General features: G+C 43.6%; 1 protein-coding gene across 1 annotated transcript in view; it reads right to left on the bottom strand.

Moving 5' to 3' along the window:
• The window catches only part of prkcea (protein kinase C, epsilon a), a 53,722-nt gene that overhangs the window by 11,340 nt on the left and 23,846 nt on the right, over window positions 1-18,536 (bottom strand). The window contains exons 2-8 of the mRNA XM_084079096.1: window positions 13,840-13,903; window positions 5,463-5,631; window positions 4,898-4,932; window positions 4,091-4,182; window positions 3,026-3,155; window positions 2,217-2,359; window positions 1,318-1,420 (exon numbers count right to left, since the gene is read on the bottom strand). Coding sequence (XP_083935222.1) covers window positions 1,318-1,420; window positions 2,217-2,359; window positions 3,026-3,155; window positions 4,091-4,182; window positions 4,898-4,932; window positions 5,463-5,631; window positions 13,840-13,903 — 736 coding nt within the window. The remainder of the gene's footprint in view (window positions 1-1,317; window positions 1,421-2,216; window positions 2,360-3,025; window positions 3,156-4,090; window positions 4,183-4,897; window positions 4,933-5,462; window positions 5,632-13,839; window positions 13,904-18,536) is intronic.

Below are 18,536 nucleotides of genomic sequence, written 5' to 3'. Positions count from 1 at the left end.
AAATACTATGACTAAAAATAAATTTAAATCAACACTGTGCCTCAGTAAACTAGGATCACAAGTAAACCAAGAAACTAGCATCATTCTAAACAATAACTATCAAAACAATAATCTGTACATTGAACCTGCTATCTAACATTTTAACATTGTGGTCAAGAAAAACAAGCCTACGTGACAGGCTTGTCACTTGGGGATCAAAACAGACAGAGTGATGATTCTGATGAATGGATTATGTTTTCTGTCTGGATGGATGGAATAATCACTAAGAATATAGACGACAGTTGCAGCCCTATACTTCAGAGTGCATTGAGTGAGTGTGCGTGTGTGTGCGTGTGTGTGTGTGTGTGTGTGTGTGTGTGTGTGTGCGTGTGTGTGTGTGTGTAAATAAACGTGTGTACTCGTACTGCTATCTTTGTGAGAACCAAATGTCCTCACAAGGATAGGCAAAGAGTGCAGGTCCTCAGGGGAGAGCTAATGGGTAAGAGACCAGAGAGCCCATTTTAGACTTATAGAGGCGATGCTCCACCAACCCACTCCATCTAGGATCAGAGGAGAGGCGAGATGGAGGAGGTGACGGAGTAGAAATATCTTGGTCTTATTATAGAGTCCACTGGTTCTCAACCTGTGGGTCGGGCCGTGAGGGCGGGCCGTGAGGACATTGCAAGTGGGCCCCGAAACCAGCGCATGTACTTTCTTAGGAAACTGAACTTTTTAAATGTTTTAACAAAATTCTATTTCATAAATCTTTTATTGAGTAAGCTTTGTTATTGTATTTGCAATGCTGGTTCCAAAATCAGTAATACATTAGGAAAGACTGTGAAGACTTGTGGTCAAATCATTGGGTGGGGGGGTCAGTAGGTTGTATATCCTTGTACCTGACTAGGTTGTCAAGGTCTGCAGGGACACATCATATACATAACATAATTAACATAACTCAATTAAACAAGATGCAATAGCCATGGTAGTTTACAATTGTTGGCAGACAGTTGGCATTGCCTTTAAATGTTTGCCTGGTCTGCTATGATTAGTTTGGATTACTCTTATTGTTTCTGTTGATTTGTGGTGCTTTTAATTTGTCCACATATTCTGTGCTGTACCTCCAATTGTGCTGTCCTTCCCTACGAGGACATTAAAGTTTAAGTCTTAGTTTCAGAGCCTATACAGGTCTCTAGTGTGTGTGTGTGTGTGTGTGTGTGTGTGTGTGTGTGTGTGTGTGTGTGTGTGTGTGTGTGTGTGTGTGTGTGTGTGTGTGTGTGTGTGTGTGTGTGTGTGTGTGTGTGTGTGTGTGTGTGTGTGTGTGCGTGTGTGTGTGTGTACCTTGCTGTGAGGGCGAGGTGGTGACAGCTGGCTGGGTGAAACGGTCCTCTTCATTCTGAGTGATCTCAGGAGGTGACTGGGGAGGGTCCTGCCCTGGAGTCAACTAGACCGACAGACAGACAGACAGACAGACAGACAGACAGACAGACAGACAGACAGACAGGAGAAGATAATAAGACAATTATGTTTCTGTGGTGTTCATGGCGTTTTGCACCCCTGTGTTTGGGATGTTTATATTCAAACCTTTTCTGCCCAAGGGACACCTCTATTCTTATTTTTAGGTGCCAATTATTTTGTGCCCTTTTTCTCCCAAATTTAGTCGTTATGCCACTTATTCCCTCCCACTGCTTGCCACTGTTTACACTACTGACTCACCTGCCTGCCTATATCAGCAGGTGTACAGTAGGAGCATTATGCGAGGACCCCGCTCACCCGGCCCACCCTGACCCTCTCCCCTCGGGCAAGAGGCTTCGGTTCATCAAAGCTAGAACTGAAATGCTTAAATGCAGCTTCTACCCAGGGGCTGTTAGACTGATGAACTCTATGCCCCAATAAATGCACTTTCACTGTTCTGCCTTGCTGTGCCGTTATACAGTATGTAATTGTCATGCTGCCATGTTATCTGTTTAGATAAATGCTGGATGCTGCTCAGTTTTAATTCACTGCAGTTTATGATTTTATATTATCTTATTTATTATATTTTATTTATTGATAGTTATTTTATTGTACACTGCTGGGCCTGAGTACGATTTTCGTTTAATGTGCAAATATGTAAATGACAAATAAAGTGAACCTTGAACCTTGTGAGGAGCCCCCACCAGGAGTACGTAGAGCCTTTATCCTACTCCTACTCCTACTCCTACTACTGGAGCCAGAGCATTGCTTGCGTGTGTGTTTACCTTCCTCCTGCGCTGTGCCGTGTTGGAGATCTTGTCGGGCGTGACCCCCAGGTCAGCCAGGACCTTGGCGATCCCCCGGGCGTCCACGCCACAGTTAGGCGCCACGTTGCTCTCACACCGCCTGTGGACGTTCATCTTACACACTGCACCAACACACACAATGGTACATTTATTAATTATTATTATCACTATTATTATTATTATTAATAAGCCAAGCTAGTATGGGCCAAGCTGCAGGCCATGCATCATGACCCCCCCCCCCACCCCACCAGTGGTGGAATGTAACTCAGTACATTTACTCAAGTACTGTACCTTTACTTCTACTCCACTACATCTTACTCCATAGTAGTAGTATCTTTTGACAGCTTTAGTTACAGGTTACTTTGCAGATTTAGATTATTATCACAAAACATACCTTAACCACTTTTGCCCTATATATATTTTGGCCATTTGAAAATAGCCGATCTATAAGCTCACAATGCGTCGCGATGCGACGCATTGTGAGCTTGTAGATCTGCTATTTTTGTATACATTTTTAACTTGTGAAACGGGACATTCTGCGCAATGAGCACTTTTACTTTTGGTACTTTAAGTATATTTTGATGCCAATACTTTTGTACTTTTACTCAGGTACATTTTGAATACTGGAATGTTACTTAGCTGTAGAGTATTTTACATTGCAGTATTGATACTTTTACTTAAGTGAAACATGCGTGAGTACTTCTTCCATCACTGCCCGCCCACACACACACACACACAGCAGTGAACACACACTGCCCTTATATATGCCTTATGAATATTCATCTGACCTTTACACTGCAGGCCCTGCCTCATGAGTCCCCACAGCAGGGAGCCACAGTGGTCACAGAAGGTGGGGACCTTGTAGTTGTGAATGCTGAACTTGTGGGGCATGTTAACACTGAACCGCTGGGAGCCCACCTACAGGGGGAAACACGCACGCACGCACGCACGCACGCACGCACGCACGCACGCACGCACGCACGCACGCACGCACGCACGCACGCACGCACGCACACACACACACACACACACACACACACACACACACACACACACACACACACACACACACACACCACACACACACACACACACACACACACACACACACACACACACACACACATTATAGACAACACTAAGCGAGGGATTAATGCTTGTAGGTACATCGAAGAAATGTCAGAGTCAAGCAGAAGTACAAGAATATAGAATATATACTGTAGTATATGTAGGGCTGTCATGATTACAAATTTAAGTTGACGATTAATTGTCACTCAAATAATTGCAATTAACGATTTAATTGTGTGTTTAGCATTGAACATTGGAACATGAATTTAAAAGAAATATATGTTTGCCAATTAGGCTTCGTGATCAAAAATTGCACAGGGCAGATATTACAAATAATTAAATATACAAAGAAATGATTGACATAGTCACCTTATACGTCACTTCGAGACGCTTTGTAAGCTTGTACATCAGCTATTTCTGCTTTTTTTTATATTTGAAAATGTATGAACATTTTTCCACATGGAACGATTATGACGATTATCTCAAATAATTGCGATTAGACTATTATGTAATAATTGTGACAGTAGGTAGTACATGTAAAAGTACAGAATAATTACTGCAGTTCATGGAGGTACAGTACATGTAAGCGCAGAATATCTACTGTACTGTAGTTTATGTAGGTGCTATGTGAGCATTGCCCCACCCTGAGGCTGTGAGGAAAGTAGGCCGTGCTGCGACATTGTGCGTGCGACAAACGCCCATCCCTAGTGTGTGTGTGTGCTTGTGCGCGTGTATGTGTGTGTGTGTGTGTGTGTGTGTGTGTGTGTGTGTGTGTGTGTGTGCACCTGCTCCTCAGCCGTGTCTTCCTGCTTCTTCATCCCTGCACACTTGGTGATGATGAGCTCATGGCAGCGCTTGTGGACCACACACGTGCACACTGGGGAGGACAGGGAGGCAATAGGGTCAACAAACACCAGCAAGTACAACTAAAATGTCTCACCGGTTACGGAGCTGATCAACAATGAACATTAGTCTAATGCAGTGGGTTCCCAACCTTTTCTGGATCAGGGCCCACTTAGAAAATCTCAAAAAGAGTTTGCGGCCCACCCATCTGACCGTACTGTGGACTGTGCTAAGTGGTCGGACGGGTGGGCCGCGTGCATTTTCAGATCATGTTTCATTGGAAATGATCAATCAATCGATTGGGTGACGGCTTCATTAAAATCTTATGTCGCGTTCACACTGGCAGCAATAAAGATACAAAATTGCAAAAAGCACATCTGTCACAGAGTCACTGCTGAGTCCGATAAGCGAGAAAAATATAAAGCCTGTGGTTACAAAGAACATGGTGGAAATAATTAGCAGGAATTGTGTGAAGAGAGAAGGTGAGTGGAAATGGTCAAACAACACTTATAGCGGTTTTGTAGCTTTGTAGCTGCAGTTGAAGCCAGCTCAACTTGGATTGTAGTTTGTAGATTTTTGTAGCAGTCGGGTGTCACTTTGTATCTTAATCTTAGCTTTGTAGTTGCCAGTGTGAACGCAGCATCAGTTGTTTTGCCAATAATTTGGAGGCCCACTTGCGTCCCTATTCTGGGAGAACATTCGAAAGAATGTACAACGGTCTGTTCTATTCGACAGAGATAATCACTCACCTTGGCACTGGTATCCCTGCTTCCCCAGCACGCCCCTGTGGACATCAAAGGTAGAGTTAGAGTCCTTTATGGTAAGCACAGGAACTAACATAATTGTCACACAAATAATTGCGATTAACTATTTAATTGTGTTTTTGTTATTGAACACAAAGAGAAATTACATTTCTGTTTGGCTTTTAGGCTTTTAAGTTGCACAAGGCAGATATGACAAATAACCTACATATACAAAGAAAATATTTAATACATTAAAAAATACATTAATAGTGGGAATAGTTGATCTACAAGCTCTACAACGTGTTGCATCGCGACGCGTTGTGAGCTTGTAGATCTGCTATTTCCACTATTTTTGGAAATGTTATGAAACATTTTCAACATGGAATTTGTCAACATCCAAAATAATTGCAATTATCTCAAATAATTGAAAATTATGTTATTATTGTGACAGGCCTAGAATGTGTGTGTGTGTGTGTGTGTGTGTGTGTGTGTGTGTGTGTGTGTGTGTGTGTGTGTGTGTGTGTGTGTGTGTGTGTGTGTGTGTGTGCGTGCGCGTGCGCGACCAACCCACCAGATGAAGTCTCTGCAGTGTGAGCAGTAGGTGGGCTGCCTCAGGTAGGTGGCCATGAACTTGTGTCCGTTCACTTGATGGACACGTCGTCGGACCGCCCCCTGTCGCCGGCGAGGCCCGATTCGCTCGCGGAACACGCGTTCCTCATTGTCATTGGGTGGTGGCGAGGCTGTGGACAGACAGACAAGCACAAGCGAACACAGATAAGTCCCAGGGTTCAAGTTTACAATCCTGCATTTCCTGCAAACTGTATTTGTTTCATGTTCCTTTCAATGTGATTCTGTATGTGCTCCTTTCAATGTGATTCTGTATGTGTTCCTTTCAATGTGATTCTGTATGTGTTCCTTTCAATGTGATTCTGTATGTGTTCCTTTCAATGTGATTCTGTATGTGCTCCTTTCAATGTGATTCTGTATGTGTTCCTTTCAATGTGATTCTGTATGTGTTCCTTTCAATGTGATTCTGTATGTGCTCCTTTCAATGTGATTCTGTATGTGTTCCTTTCAATGTGATTCTGTATGTGCTCCTTTCAATGTGATTCTGTATGTGTTCCTTTCAATTTGATCGCTTTTCAACCAGGCGTCCCTATTCTGGGCATGTCATTCTAGGCGTAAACCTTTAAAACAAACGTGAACGTTTTCTGATTAAGATGCTCACAATGCGTCACATGTTGTAAGCTGGTAGGTCGGCTATATTTTTGACAGTATAAAATTGGACTTGAGTGGTTAAAGGGATAGTTGACCCAAAACAATTCTTATTTTCTATCAATTACACACCCCATGAAACCTTGAATTCATGGAGATTTTTGTGATGACCGGTGGAGTCTCCTGTAGGAGACCTTACCGGGCTCCATGGGGTGAGTAATCAATAGGAAAAAAAGTCATTTTGGGGGTGAACTGTCCGTTTAACAGACATTTTCACTTGTACGCTACAGGTGAATTCTATTGCAAGTGTAATCCCCTCCTCCGCCCCCCCCCTCCAGGTCAGGACATAGACAGAGATTACATCACAGAGTAAAGCCAGGGCAGATGGTGTTAGGTTGAACTGATACAGCAGCCCTGTGTGAAGTCACCAGAGTAGGCTGCATGGTCAGAAGACTGAGCGACAAATCAGTGACAATGCACAGGGCTCGTGTTACAGGCGGCTGTGTGAAGGTGAGAGGTACAGCTGACATATTATGTCAAGTGTTTAACCGTGCATGAGTAATAACATGGGTCTTCAACACGGGGTTCCGGGACCCCAAGGGGGGTCCTCGGATTCCTACGGGGGCCGGGCCTATAGTATCTTTCTGAAATACTATAGGAATTTCTGTTTTGTTTTGTTTAACCACTTGAACCCTAGTAGCAACCAATTTGAAAGCACTTTGGATAATGTAGGTTATTTGGTTAAAGAAAGAAATGTGGGGTTTTCATACCAAAACACCTTATCTTACATAGATGGTAAGCATGTAACGATTTATTGTAAATCGATTCAAATCAATACAAACTGGTGACAATTTAAATCGATTTAATAAAGAATGTATCGCGATGCAAACAGCAGAGGGCGCGTAAAAAAAAGAGAGAAGAAAATACAGGATCTTTGTAAGAGAATTGATAAAAAGAGTTATCAGTCATTTGCTACTGTATTGAATAGACGATAAGAGAAAACATAGTATTGTAAAAAAAATATATAAAATTTAAAAAAAAAGAGAATAAAATACTGGATTTGTGTAAAAAATAAGATTTTTGGGTCTGTGTCTGGAAAATAATTTTGTGTTTATGAAAAATTGTATCGTGAACCTAGTATCGTGATTCGAATCGTATCATGAGCTGAGTGAATCGTAGAACTTGTTTTAGTTTCAGGTACTTATAAACAGTATATATTATATACAACTCGGCCATGTTTCTAGCAGTGAGGGTATGGCAGCGACATTGACCTACGGGTCACGATGTCTGCTCGAAAACATGAAAACATGTTGATTTGTGTGAGGCCAGGATACTATAACAATTCTCAATTTTCAATTTAGGCGTTTAGCAGACGCTCTTGTCCAGAGCGACTTACAATAAACAAGTTAATCACAAACATCAAACACAGAGAGACAGTGTAAGTGCATCAGTAAACTAGGATAGGTTCACAGGTAAACCAGGAACTTAATCAATGAACCTAGCATGTGTTTAAATAACATGCATCTAAATTACATTTTAACCCCGTGGTCAAGAAAAACAAGCCTAAGTAACCAAATCTGAGCTGCTAATTGGTGAGAGAGAGAGAGAGAGAGAGAGAGAGAGAGAGAGAGAGAGAGAGAGAGAGAGAGAGAGAGAGAGAGAGAGAGAGAGAGAGAGAGAGAGAGAGAGAGAGAGAGAGAGAGAGAGAGAGAGAGAGAGAGAGAGAGAGAGCTGCAAATTAACCACTCAAGCCTGACACTGTTTACACAGAGCAACACAGACCTACAGTATGATGGAGGATAAATTATTAAGCATGTTGGCCTAGCAATGGCCAGCAAAGCAGACTTAGAAGACTGAGATACGGTGTCCCGGAGGAGTCTGTTCTAACCCCCGATGATGTTCAACATCTACACCTACGACCTGCCGGAGACAACATCCAGAAAGTATGGTTATTACGCAGATGATCTGGCCATTATGCTGCAACAACCGACATGGAAGGCGACGAAAGAGGGAATAAGCCAGGATATGGGCATCTTGGCTGGCTGTACCTCCGCAGGTCGCGCCTGCAGCTCAGTACTGGTAAGACGGTGAACGAGCTGGTGAGCTTCGGCCAAGACACAAGCCCTCGTCTTCTGTGCAGCCGAATACTGTGCCCAGTCTGGTGTAGGAGCCAACATGACAATGACAACAGCGCCGCCATACCGACTCAAGTCCCGCCACCCGTTACAACAAGGCGGCACAAGAGATGCTGCAGAGTTCTCTGATGACTTGTCTACATACACTGGAAGCAGGAGAGTCAGCCGGGACCACATATATCCACCATCTACATCAGTGACCTGCGAGATGGCATCATAGGAGAAGATCTACTACGCCGGCAATGGACTCTGTTGAGAGTCAACTATGATGAAGTGGGGCCTGGCTGGCAGACAGTGCAGCATGCGAGTGTGGCGAGCCTGAGCAGACCGCACGTACAGTAGTACACATAATCACCACCGGCCCCCTGTAACAGACCACCTTTAGAGGCCCCTCCTCTTCCAAGTGGAACCACGGGGCGTAGCCAAACGACACTGCGTTGTGGACATTTGACGATGATATATGAAAGAATTAGAAGATTAAGGAATCAGGCCTTCAAGGGGGAATAGCTAAAGAACTGGAATAAAATAAGGTCCTCAGAGTTACTACAGGGGGGCCGTCAAATCTTTGTCTGATATGATATTTCTTTTTACATTAACCACTTGAACCTTAGCATCCCTATTCTGATGAGAACTTTAGCCAAAAATAGCAGATCTAAAAGCTCACAACGCCTCGCACTGCAAGGCGTTGTGAGATCAGCAATTTTTGGCAAAGAGGTATAGGTTTACAGGGAAAAAGAGCAGACCAAGTAAAGTTGCATCTGAAAGTTTCATCTGAAACACATCTGAAACACAATGTTATACAATATGGAGGGGGTCCCTGCTTCATCTCCCTCTCATCTAAGGGGTCCTTGGCCTGAAAAACGTTGAAGACCCCTGTCCTAAAGGATCCGAACCCTTATAGTACCGTAGCCTCCAGCAGGCAGCTAGCTATAGCGCTTTTCCTAAACGTTGGTAATGCGATTTTTGCTGCTTGTCGTTTGCTGTTTTTAATGTTTTGAGAGAGTTTGAGAGAGCATTTCACCACACACTGCAGCAGTAGCGCTGTGTGGATGTATTTCAGGCTTCCTGGTGTCCTCAGCTTGTGAGGTTATCATCTCCATGAATCCCTCTCAGCTTCAACCATTAGATCGGCCCCACTGTACTGTACATCTCTAAACTTCCTTCTTGTTCGCCCTCTCTCCCTCCCCTCTCTCTCTCCAAGGCCCCATCCTACCATGCATATGTGCAAATTTTTGTGTGTTGATAAATTTCTATGCGCATTCTATTTATACTTCCATGTGTGGGCACTTAAACGGACAGCATATTAAAATACTCCTCCTCAGCCAAACACCATCCAAGCTGCTGGCAGCCCTCCTATCCATCTCCTCTCTCTTTATCTACATCCCTCCCTCCCTCCCTCTCGCTCTCTCTCTCTCGCTTTCCCTCTATACTGTGGGTTACCTTAAGACAAGAGAACCACCTCCTCTCTCTCTCTCCCACACAATCCCTCTTCTCAATGCTACTGTCCTACTTTCCATCTCTCTCTCCCTCCTCTCCTCAATTCCCTTTATTCTCCTCTCCTCCGCTCCCCTATCCTCTCGCCTCCTCCTCCTCTTCTCCCATTGCCTCTCCTCCTCTCCTCTCCTGGGTGTGCTATAGATGTGGTTAGTTACTGTTGAGTCTCTCCAGAGTTCTATTACAGACAGGCTGTCTTGGGACTGTGCGTGTGCGTGTGCGCGCGCGTGTGTGTGTGTGTGAGTGTAATTCTCTCTCTTTCCCCTCTCTTCTAGCTGTGCGAATGTGTTTGTGTGCGTGTGCGTGTGCGTGTGCGTGTGCGTGTGCGTGTGTGTGTGTGTATGTGCGTGCGTGCGTGCATGCGTGCGTGTGTGTGTGTGTGTGTGTATGTGTGAGTGTGTTGTGTGTGTTGTTTCAGGACAAATCAGAACAGCTAAACAGGCCATTACTGGGATCACTGTGCTTTACATAATACATCATCCATCTGCGTGCACGCACAAGCACACACACACACACACACACACACACACACACACACACACACACACACAAGCAGGGGACATGGAGCATATCGGTAGGTAAGAGCAATCGCCGTGGAGACAGGCGTACTCTGGACCGACTGAATGCTAACTGACCAATCAGGGGACAGCTATTCAATAAAACACACGCACGCACGCACGCACGCACACACACACACACACACACACACACACACACGCACACACGCAAGGACAAAATCTTCCACAAAGACACAATTGGCCATTTAGGATTAGATCGGTGGAAGAATAAACTAAATATCGTTGCTGTCGGGCAGAGAGCTTGTCTCTCCGTCCATTTCAGGAAAACTGGCAGAAAAAGACTCGCTCGCTGCATAAATATTAAGGAAAACTCCTTAGACAGAGACTTAGGAAAATAGAATTTCTTTATTTTTTTACTTGCTGATAAGGTGCTCTGTGCTCAAAGTGGGGGGTGAATTTAAAAAAGCAAACGTTTCGGTCCTGGGACCTTCATCGGTGCTATGTGTTTTTTTCCATAAATGAATGCCCTACTTCAGGGGTCTTCAACAGGGGGTCCGGGACCCTTAGGGGGTCCTCAGAGTTACTACAGGGGGTCCGCCAAATCTTTGTGTGATAAGATTTTTTATTTTACCTTAAAGGACAACTTTGTTTTTTTACAACCAATGTTTATGTTTTAGATTGTAATTAAAGTAAATAAAAGATGAGTGTTAAAATTTTTAAATGTACTGCTTTCTATAGTTTTAGCAATTTTCACTATCTTTTTTACAGTGTTTTCACAGTGGGCGGGGGCATTCTGTCCGGTGGCTAAATATGTATTTTTTGAACACATTAACCCGGCGTTTTCTTTATTATTATTTACAGTAGCTCTTCTAGCCCCCAATAACTCACATCTGGCCATCTCAGACAGCCGGACCTTTTTTATTGTGTAAAAAAGGCATATTTAGCCACCGGACAGAATGCCCCCGCCCACTGTAAAAAATATTGCAAAAAATGCTAAAACTATAGAAAGCAGTAAATGAAAAAAAAATTACACTCATCATTTATTTACTTTAATTACAAGCTAAAATATAAACCTTGGTTGTAAAAAACCAAAGTTGTCCTTTAACCACTTGAACCCAAGCATCCCTTTTCTGAGGAGAACTTCAGCCAAAAATAGCAGATCTACAAGCTCACAACGCCTCGCGCTATTTTTGGCAAAGAGGCATAGGTGTAGAGGGAAAGCAGACCACGGAAATCTTGTTTTTTTTAAAAAACTGAAACACAATTTTATACGATATAGAGGGGGTCATCTCTCTCTCAGCTAGGGGGTTCTTGGCCTGAAAACGTTGAAGACCCCTGCCCTACTTCATCATACAAGAGTCCGAGTGTGCATTTATTTTAATAATAATAAAAAAGGAAAGGGTTTTGGAAGTACAAGGTCTCGACCCAACAGCAAGGATTATAGATTATCATGTACTTTGAGCATCGTAAAGTGATGATTAATAATAATAATAATAACACTGCGAGTCATAATATAATAACAGATGTGACAATAATCTACGTGGCAATCTGCTGAAAGGCTGCTGTTGATGCACTCGTCGTACCGACAACCCTCTGGAGCGAGGAGGGAGGGAGGGAGGGATGGGACCAATTAAACATGAACGTGTAGACATAACTAAAAAGGAGAGCCGTGGCAGGAGAAGAGAAGGATATGAGGGAGGGTGGGGGTGGAGGGGGGGGGAGGTGCAGATGGGGAGATTACTGTAGGTCAGATTATTATTTTCACTTCCTGAGACACATAGGAAGAAAAGGATTAGAGAGGGCAACAATGGAGGGGAGGAGAGCTGGGGAGGGGAGGGGAGAGGAGAGGAGAGGAGAGGAGAGGAGAGGAGAGGAGAGGAGTTCCACAGCCCCCAGAGCTACAAAGAACAGCTTGCACTGGGGAGGGGGGAAAAAAAGAATCCCTGCTAAAAATACCACCTCTTCCTCTCACTATCACCCTCTCTCTCTCTGTCTCTGTATCTCTCTCTCTCTCTCTCTCTCTCTCTCTGTCTCTCTCTCTCTCTCTCTCTACTGTGCGTGTGCGTGTGCGTGCGCGCATGTGTGTGTGTATAACCAGCCCCTCCAGCGGTATACGGTACAAGCTGGAATACATCAGCATACATTAACATGGCGAGAGCGGCTTCGGCACCGACCGGATGATCTATGGAGGGAGAGAGAGGAAGTGCAGCAAGCAGAGGCTAGTGGTGGGCGGGCGGGGGGAGGAGAGAGAGAGAGTGGGCCGTGAGATCACCGCGGATCAGCCAATCAACGCCGGGGAGGGGGTGACCCGGAAGTCTCTCGAGTCTCTCTGCTTGTGTGTGTGTGTGTGTGTATCTGTGCGTGCGCGCGCGTGTGTGTGTGTGTGTGTGCCATGTGATCCATGGCTCAATGTCCCACCTACTATTTTAAGACCATAATGCCTGCGGTCCATTCCCTTTGTGTCGCGGTGCTAGTGTCCACACACTGAAACAGCCTCAGTGGTAGATTGAAATCTTGAGAGTGCATAAACAGAACCAAATGGACCCTTGCGGGTCCATTTGGTTCTGTTTGTGCACTCTCAAGAGTTAAATGAACAATCAGGATCTCTCTGTGTACACACACGCGCGCGCGCACGCACACACAGGCCCACACACACATACGCTCTCACACACACACACACACACACACACACACACACACACACACACACACACACACACACACACACACACACACACACAGGCTTTCGACTGGAAGGCTGCAGAGAGGTTTTCTATTTATATCCAGGTGCGAAGATACGCAGGTGCAGGGGAAATCAGTGTGTGTGTGTGTGTGTGTGTGTGTGTGTGTGTGTGTGTGTGTGTGTGTGTGTGTGTGTGTGTGTGTGTGTCAGAGAGAGAGGAGCTAAGTGTATGATGGGGGGAGGGGGGGCAAGGACAAGGTGGCAGAGAAAGAGAGGCACACAAAGGGTGGGTCGGTGTGTGTGTGTGTGTGTGTGTGTGTGTGTGTGTGTGTGTGTGTGTGTGTGTGTGTGTGTGTGTGTGTGTGTGTGTGTGTGTGTGTGTGTGTGTGTGCGCGTGCGTTGCCTTCTATGAAGCAGATTTCTAGGAATCCAGGAAAAGACAAAGAGGTTTTTGTAATCAACATAATCGATTAGTCTGATTAACGACTTAAGCCCTATTTTATTCTTTGCCATTCAACTGTGTCACGCGAAAATGCAAAACATTGCCGATCTACAAGCTTGTAGTTCTAGATGTGGTTAGCTGTTGCAGAACCAATTGGAATTGAAGATCTACTATTCTTGTGTGTGTGTGTGTGTGTGTGTGTGTGTGTGTGTGTGTGTGTGTGTGTGTGTGTGTGTGTGTGTGTGTGTGTGTGTGTGTGTGTGTGTGTGTGTGTGTGTGTGTGTGTGTGTGTGTGTGTGTGTGTGTGTGTGTCTGTGTGTGTGTGTGTGTGTGAGAGACTGTGTGTGTGACTGTCAATTCTAATACATCTACATAATAATAATACATTTTATTTATAACATACTGTATGTGTACTGTATGTGTGTGTGCGTATGAGAGAAATCGTGTGCTGTGGGTCTTACCTTCTGTGGACGATCCTGACAGATCAATGACCACGTACACTTTCCCCTCTGGTTCCAGATCAATCTGTACACACACAGACAGGATTGAAGTCAGCGACATCTCAATAAAATACACTTTCAACCTACCATTCCTGTTTTAGGCATGTTATAAGGGAGTCACAATTTTCAATACAAATCTAAATTAAATCGACGTTCAATTTGGTGAATCGAAATCACAATCAGCAGGATAGCAATTCTCGCTATTTCTTTGTGTTAAATCATTGCACGTGCATGTCAGAGGGAAGCCACGAGGCTGTTAATATGTTCAACTTTTTATTATTTGAGATTCTCAATGTGATTTATAAATGCTATTATTATTCAAATAAAAGTTACTTTGTGAGAAACAAGTGTTTTTCTTTACAAATCAAGACTCAATGGCCTAAATAAATAATGATGTATGAAAAAAAGGATATTTTAAAAATCAGAAACATAATCGAATCGGCGTGACCGATATGATACCAAAATCGTCAACAGTGAGATTGAGAAAGGCACTGCGGACTGGAATGACTCAACATTTGTACTCGTCTAACACAAACCAGCGAGTTTAAGCCGCCTGTGTTTTCTCTGGCATCCCCGAGGCAGGGTCAGACACAGTACAGTCCCCCCCGGATCTGGGCTAGTGATTTATTACATTGCTCAAAGGCACAAAGGCACAGAAATGGGAGATGACTTTCTCCCTCACAACAGACAAGTGAGAGTTTTGCCAACAGGAATAAACATAAGACTTTGTGACATTGGCTAAAGGCCCAAATATCTCTTTCTGAAAAATAAACTTGACTCCTCAAAATGAATAGTGGTGGTTGAGCATCTGACTGCACTGAGTGACTGACGTGACAAACGTCATTTAAACAAATGCACCTGGGGTGCAAATCCTGTCCGCACCAAGATCACTTGTTCTACAACTATTGATTGTGACAATGACCTTTTTTTTGTACCCCTATTTCTTCCCAATTTAGTCGTTTTTGCCAATGAATTCCTCCCCAAACACATTATTTGTGTGTTGTCACTGCGGCTGTATCTTTACTGACTCAACTGCCAGTGAGGTGGAGGACCTTTAACCTTTTTGACCTTTTTGACCAAAACGTAATCACCTCTTCGGGACAGGATACTGTGATCGTCGCCTGCAAGTTCCACGAAAATTCAAGTCCATCTGTTCTCGAGTTACTTTGCTAACAGATAAACTTGACCTTTGAATTCTCAAGTTACCTTGCTAGCACATAAACACACGTACAGACAGGGCTTGTTTACAATACCCTGCCATGCATTGCTGCGGGCAGGGTAACAATACAAGTTCATTCATTCAATCCGGGAAGGCATAATGTGTCATTTTAGATAAAAAGAAATTGCTATAACCATTATTTTATACTTTGGGCTACTCAAAAATAGCAGTGACAAGCATCATAGCATGGCACCCACCGGGTGCTGCGCTACGAGCTTGTGGATCTGCATTTTTTTTTTTAAATCGTGAACATTTTTGCAAGTCTTTGAATATATATGTTTTTTTAAAGCGAACATTTTTAACTCAGATCTTTGCTCCTGGGGATTCTACAAATGTCTTCTTATTTCTATAATATAAGTGGTTCTCAAACCTTTTCATGTCAAGGACCACCCAGAATGATATGTATTTGGCCACGGACCCCCATCTCAAAATATTTCGTTCCAGTAGTAAGCAAATATTTGAGTTAAAAATGTATATATATATATACTCAAAGATTTGCACAAATGTTCACGATTTTTCAAAAATAGCAGATCTACAAGCTCATAGCTAGCAAAGAAATGTAAAGTGACACAAATGTGTTACCGGATTGAATGGGTTAGACCGAATGATTGCCCACTGGAATTGGTGCACTAGGATTCACATGGTTATGCTCCTATTCTATACTTTCTGAGGGCATGACGGTGTTTGTGCTGCGAAAATAGCCGATCTACAAGCTCACACAACCTACAAGCTCACACGAGGCATAGTGACATCATGTTTTCACATGTTTGACAAATGCCTGTAATGACTTGCCCAACATAGGGACGCCTGGTTGACATTGGTTAATGTAAAGGCATGCCAACACAGCTGCCTTCAATCACGTCGTCAACTCAGAGAACGTGACCATATATAAAGTAGATATAAATACATAAAATGCATAGAGACGGCATAATCACACACACACACACACACACATATCCAACTAATGACATCACACCCCCCCCCCCCCAACAATATACATGCAATTACGGAGATTAGAAGTGGAAGCGAGTGGGAGGGGGGTTGACAGACAGGGCGAGAGAGGGAACACAGGAAGAGAACAAGATGACAGGAGAGCGAGAGTGAGAGGGTGAGAGAGAGGTTTAAATCCCCTCGCTAAGCTCCGGGACAGCGGCAGATCCTCTTATGCAACTAGCCAGACACACACACACACACACACGCGCGCACACACACACACAAAAGAATACACGTGAACGTATCCATGCATACTGCATATCGTCGGTGTCGGGCAGAAAACCTTGTATCTCCATGACACATTTTCTGTTTTATTCCGTTTTCATACTAGAGTCACACAACAGCAGTGAAACTAGCAGATCTACAAGCTCACAACGAGCTTGTAGATCTGCTAATTTTGACTACTTTTAAATGTTTACATACAAGGTTTCCACCGACAGACAGAGATCATATGAACATGCGATCTTTCTCTCTCTCACTCTCTTTGTGTCTCTCTCTCTCTCTCTCTCTCTCTCTCTCTCTCGCACATACACACATTTTTTTTCTCTTTTGTCTCTCTCTCGCTCACACACCATCCAGTCTACTGGTTTCACTGGGGGCAATGTAGAGCCCTCCTCCCATGTGTATTGGGTTTAAGGCAGTGGGATCATTCAGCTGTGGAATTCATATGGAATTCATATGTCAAGCAACAAGCTCTGCAAAAAGGCATCGCCGAAAGAACTGGAACAGAGGGATTGAAAGATCTGATCCACCGGATAGAGTGAAGATGATAGATGAATATGAAGCGTAATAAATCACTGTTATTGATTGATTGTGATTGTGGTGGTAATATAATGTATTTAGCAGACAAGGCTGTTTAAAAGCCCATGCCAGAGTGTCACTGCATTTCATCGTCCAATGTCAACATCGGCCACATTGTTTAATGTTTACATAAACCTCAAGCATTTTTTCTCAAAATGAGAGACATTTGTGTTTGTGTTTTGGCCATGTTCAATAAATGTTACAGAATGTCATTTTTGTCAACATAGGCTCGGCTGTAACTCACTGTATCGCTGAAAACCCTCGTCAAGCTAAAATTCAAAGCTTGAAAACAGCACTTGAAAACAGCACCGCCATTAACTATTTTCAAGGCATATTGATATCAATGCACACATTCTAAATGGTTTGTATTAGAGTAATTAGATAACATAAACAGCATATTGACTTTCAAAAGGGTGAATTACCCATACCTAGTATCTTTCAAAGTCTCATAGAGTGTTGTGGCAGCGTATGATGTTTGAAAATATAGGCGGAGATCTACTAAAACACTGCATCCACCTGTGCAAAATCAGTTCTGAAGACAGGGGCAGTCTCTGATAATTGGCTAGAAGTCCAAATTCGACTGCTATGAATGTGTAATGTTTAATCATTTAGGGTCATTCAAGATTGGAATGATGATCAGATTGGAATGATCAGAAACCAGACGAAGAGAAATTACACACACATCAATCAAATCTCCTACATCCTAGGAGTGCTCATCACATGTGCCCTCCGTCACTTAATGGCTTGTTATCAGATGTTTTTGTTATCCTTCGCCTTAATCTGTACACATAAATTATTACACGCAACTAACTAACTGCCTGGGACCTGGCTGTGACCCCATAATCCGCCCCAAAATTCTTGCCATCTTCCCTTCCAAACACAGTGCTATAATCTCTAAATGTATAATTCCTCTCCCCCCCTTGCATAACACCACATCTCGCACCGTGGGATTTCAGCTGCAGCTCATAGTGCTGCAGTCATTCGGTATCGTGTTGTTGGGAACTTACGGACGGCTCTCTGGGGTTGAGAACCACTGATCTAAAATAAAAAAATAAAAACCTGACCTCGTACCAGGGCTGTGCATACTTTTGGGAGGGCAGGTACGTCCCTCCACAACCACAAACAAACACACACTCACAACAAGAAAGCATTTGAACTTACAAACTGAATTAAAAAGATGAAGAAAATGGCATATTCGTTGCTAGAGGACAGTAGCAAATTTAGAAACCAGAGAAGCAAAAAAAAAGAAATCTAGACCCAGTCAAGCAATAGTGTAAATACTTTACTTAAAAGACCAGGGGGGGGATACCAAAAGCAGCGGCATAGATGCCCCGCACACCCCCATCTCCGTTAGCAAACTGAATCCTGAACGTGCTAGCCATGTCCTAAAAACCAAACTTAACACCCACTTCTCAGAAACACTGAGAAAGGTCTAGCGCTGCTGTTCTTTTCTGCTGCTGTGAGTTATTAAAAGTGTTACACACTTAATTGCAAGTGCTGACCACTGCTATTTTTGTGCCTTTTTGGGTCAGCACCCATTATACTCTGAAGCCTTTTTGAGTTGAGCACGCCAGTTCCCTTGTTTCTTACCAAAAAAAAGAGAAGAAAATGTGATTTATCCGGAGGGGAAAACAAAACGACCTGG

This window comes from Gymnoscopelus microlampas (assembly GCF_963454915.1).
Source record: "Gymnoscopelus microlampas genome assembly, chromosome: 14".
NCBI lineage: Eukaryota > Metazoa > Chordata > Actinopteri > Myctophiformes > Myctophidae > Gymnoscopelus > Gymnoscopelus microlampas.
This window is presented reverse-complemented; position numbering and strand designations above follow the sequence as displayed.